Source organism: Arachis hypogaea, chromosome 20 (genome assembly GCF_003086295.3).
Source record: "Arachis hypogaea cultivar Tifrunner chromosome 20, arahy.Tifrunner.gnm2.J5K5, whole genome shotgun sequence".
NCBI classification, from domain to species: Eukaryota; Viridiplantae; Streptophyta; class Magnoliopsida; order Fabales; family Fabaceae; genus Arachis; species Arachis hypogaea.
The window spans coordinates 62,176,410-62,180,324 of NC_092055.1; the positions used below are offsets into that span (position 1 = coordinate 62,176,410).

Consider the following 3,915-nt stretch of genomic DNA (forward strand, 5'->3'; position numbering starts at 1 on the left):
TGAGTGTTAACAAACTAAAAGGAAAACCTGGGGAGAAATCACACGTCTGTCTGGATCTTTACTTTCCAAATCCTTTACACAACTTTCGGGATTCCATACAACAACACCACCCCACATCTGCAATATTCCAAAATAGGCTCTTCATAACAATCACAAATTTGGAATTTTATAAGACATGTAATATTACAAAATGATAAAGTAAGGAAATTTTGAAGGTGAGATGAATAACAGGAGATATAAAGCCATTAGTCTTGGAGAGATCTTTATTTGGAAGCTCCAATTGCAGAGGACATTCCTTTGTAGATGGTATATACCTGCCATTATATACAAGGAAACATTTAATGTAAGCTCTGTCTAAACGCAGATCAGAATCAACAAACTAATCACAATAGAGAATTGTAATAGCAGTAGAGACAATGAGACAGAAGAAATTTCAATTTTTTTCATTTAATGCTAGCACTAGGAAGGCTATCAAAAGTAAAAGAAGAAACGAATTCTTAGATTATGAAAAGAAGTAAATAAATCTAGGATTGAGCTGAAGAGTATACACCACAAGTTGCAATACTTTAGATCTCCCTCCCGCTGCAACTGAAGTATCTAGATGCCACTCATTTGAATTAAGCTGTTCAACATCAAAATATTTACATCAAATACATCACCAAATTTATTATTGTTGTATCTCAGATAGATATTAAGTAAATACTACAAGAAAAATTGCAAGGTTCTGCAGATACTTTCTAATGCATTAGCAGTGATAAAGAACTCACGTAAGTTGAACCATCTCTACAAAAGACATATGCATAACTCAATAGACACAGGAACTTCAAAATGTTCAAAGCGCTGTGACTTTATCTGATAATCACTAATTATGCCAACAAATCAAATATTTTCGGGTAGAAAGGCACATCATCTATCCAATGATACAAAAGTAGAAAGGGTCTAAAGTTAGAACTAAATAATGGTAAATTTGCTACAAACTATAAATAAGTCAAGACCAAAGAGAATGTATACAAAGAAAGGAAGATCCTTGGTACTGAATATGTGGCTTTCGTGTATATCATCCCAGTACGAAAAAGAAGACTTTGGCGTGTAGAATAAAACCTGCCAATTAGGAACAAGAAAATCATTCAAATCTAAACAATGCCACGACTTTTTAACCATCACATGTATAAAAGGCTATACCTGGCTTTCAACCGTTATGTTTGCTATAGGTTGCAAAGCTTGGATCACAGGATGCAACAGAGTCTTGTTAATTTCATGAAAACCCCTATATTAAGATCACCACAGAAACTTCAGGATGAAACTCTTTCAAAGAAAACTAAGCTAATAATATTCATGACAACACATATAAAAGCAAAAGAACAGTTCAATAATGATCTAGAATAACTGTTAAAGCCTCTATGTCACCACTTAAAACATGTGAATTCTGAGTGCCTAACTTATAAATAACACATCTAGATACAATATAGCAAAATAAATACTCATCATCCATCTAAGATGAATTTCTATGCCCTGCAATGTAAAAAGTTTTACACTATCCATCAATCAAATTGCAAGTGAGAAATCATGATGGGTACTATTGTAAAGGGTATACTAATCTGACACTTAATTGTATTTTCATTTGCTGCACAGTGACACTTTACACTATCAGTAAATGGAACATTAATTCCTATTTATAAAACATCAATAGCTAGTTTATGAAAGAAAAAAAAATTGAAATAAAACCTCATTAAAAGAACACTGAAATGGAGTCTCAATTTCACAATCCATACCAATCATAAATCCAATCTTGTGGCTCTGCATTGAGCAAACTGAACCTGCCATCAACACCAACAGGCATGAACTCACTGCGAATTGAATTCCCTTCACTCTCGCCACTCATAAACAACCTGGCAAAGATCTCAGCTGTCCTTGAAGCCGCCTCATCCTCCGAAACATGGCCGAGTACCCACGCATGCCGGTACTTACCCACCACAGCCCTCACTTCCCCTTCGTCCTTGTCCCCGTTAAAAACCACAACACTATAACCCTTCCCTCCACTGCCTACATTCCCCAAACAATGCTTCAGCATCTCATCAAAATCTTTGTCACTCAACTTCCCGCCAAAAATAACTTTACCACACTTCAATGGACATTGAGCTTCCGAACCCTCCGTCTGCGCCCAACTGGAGCCCGAATCGATGACCACAGAGACGTCGTAGTCACCGCCGCCGCAATTGCCGCATCGCGAGGAGTTAGGGTTCAGTTGGGACATCTTGCAGGTAATTGCTGCTGCGACATCGTTTGGACCGAGGCCGCGAGAAGCGGAGAAGTCAAAGCCGAAAGTGAGAACAGGAGCCTGGCAAGCCCTAGCAGTGGCGGCGGCTTCAATTGACCCCAGGAGCGACGACAGTGCACGGCGGAACAGCATCCTTCTCTCTCGCGTCATGTCTTCGTCTTCTCTCTCCTCCGAACTCCCTCCTCCACGACGGCGATGGCGGCAGCTGTAGCGGCGTTGCGGCGGTGACCCCCTCTCACTCTCTGTTCTCTCGCTCGTGCTCTCATCTCTGTCTTCCTCCTCTCCTCCCTCTGGTTCACTCATTCTCTCGGATCTGGGTGTGTGTGTGAAAGGAAAGGCTACATGCATTTGAACAATTAATTGGAAGGGGAGTTAGGGTTTTGAAGAATTAATTGCCAGGGTTGCGAGGGTTTACGAAGTAGGTGCAGGGAGGCAGGGTTGCGAGGATGAATGAAGGTGCGTTCTTTGGAGGGAATGACAAAAATTTTACTAAGTGTATGTGACTTTGCTTTCAGGGAAAAGAGGGAAAAAATTCACTAAGTGTCAAATTTTTTGCTCTAGACACATTAGGCATCACTTTTAAAATGCACCCAAAACTTAATAAATAGGCTACTTTCTAAAAGCGTCCCCTTTGATACAAAAAGTGAACCTATAGATATCAACCTACGGCTATGCTTTATAAGTGATTTCTAAAATACCTAAGGCTACACTTTTTAAATGATGCCACAATTGTGTATCTTTTTCTCATATAAAAAGGCAACACGGAGAAAATGTAACTTAAAAAAAGTGTGGCTGAATGGGTATTTTTCTTGTAGTGGCTATTACCTTAGCCCTTGTGTTTGTATATGTATTCTTGGGAATTGATTTATTTTGACTAAGTGGATGCATTCATGTAGATAGGTTGCATATAGATAGATTGTATTTAGTTAGTTTGCATTGAATAAATGTTGATATCCCTTTGCTTCTTTCTTGATTCTAGCATGAGGACATGCTTAGTTTAAGTGTGGGGAGATTTGATAAGCCCCGATTTTGTGATTTATCTTGTGCTTATTTTAGGGGATTTTATTACCTTTCCCCACATTTATTCAATTAAATAGCATGGTTTTGTAATTCTCCCTTGAATTGTGCTTAAATGTGAAAACATGATTTTTAGGCCCTAAAATTGGTGATTTTAATTTACTTTAATTCTATTCGATGCCTTGATGTGTTTGTTGAGTGATTTCAGGTTCATAAGGCAAGTATCGGATGGAAGAAGTGAGGAGAAAAGCATGCAAAGCGGGAGAACACATGAAGAAATGAAGGAACCGGAAGTTGTCAAGCCCGACCTCTTCGCACTCAATCGACCATAACTTGAGCTACAGAGGTCCAAATGAGGCGGTTTTAGTTGCGTTGGAAAGCTAACATCCGGGGCTTCGAAATGATATAAAATTTGCCATATGTCACTTCGCGCTCAGGGGCGCGCACGCGCCATGTACGCATGCGCGCCGATGCTGTCCGTCTTGCCCACTAAAGTGAAATCGCCCCCAACGATTTCTGAAGCACTTTGGGCCCAACCCAACTCATTTCTAATGCTATTTCATACAGAATTCAAGCTGGGGCAAAGGGGGGAGAAATTAGTTTAGCCAACATGAGCCTTT

The 3,915-nt window shown here is 39.5% G+C and overlaps 1 protein-coding gene and 1 long non-coding RNA gene across 2 annotated transcripts; both read right to left on the reverse strand.

Moving 5' to 3' along the window:
* Positions 1 to 524: 524 nt before the first annotated feature.
* On the reverse strand, positions 525 to 1,271 carry LOC140182893 (uncharacterized). The gene is made up of 3 exons (XR_011879213.1): positions 1,183 to 1,271; positions 1,012 to 1,101; positions 525 to 622 (listed from the first exon to the last, which is right to left on the reverse strand). It is a non-coding gene; the product is annotated as an uncharacterized lncRNA (long non-coding RNA).
* A 488-nt stretch (positions 1,272 to 1,759) lies between these two features.
* LOC112785895 (uncharacterized) lies at positions 1,760 to 2,581 on the reverse strand. The gene has a single exon (XM_025829316.1). The coding sequence runs from the start codon at positions 2,579 to 2,581 to the stop codon at positions 1,760 to 1,762; it is 822 nt and encodes a 273-aa protein (XP_025685101.1).
* Positions 2,582 to 3,915: the final 1,334 nt, after the last annotated feature.

Bases quoted from the DNA above. Each gene is read 5' to 3' on its own strand.
- LOC112785895 (XM_025829316.1), bottom strand. From the start codon at position 2,581: ATGAGTGAACCAGAGGGAGGAGAGGAGGAAGACAGAGATGAGAGCACG.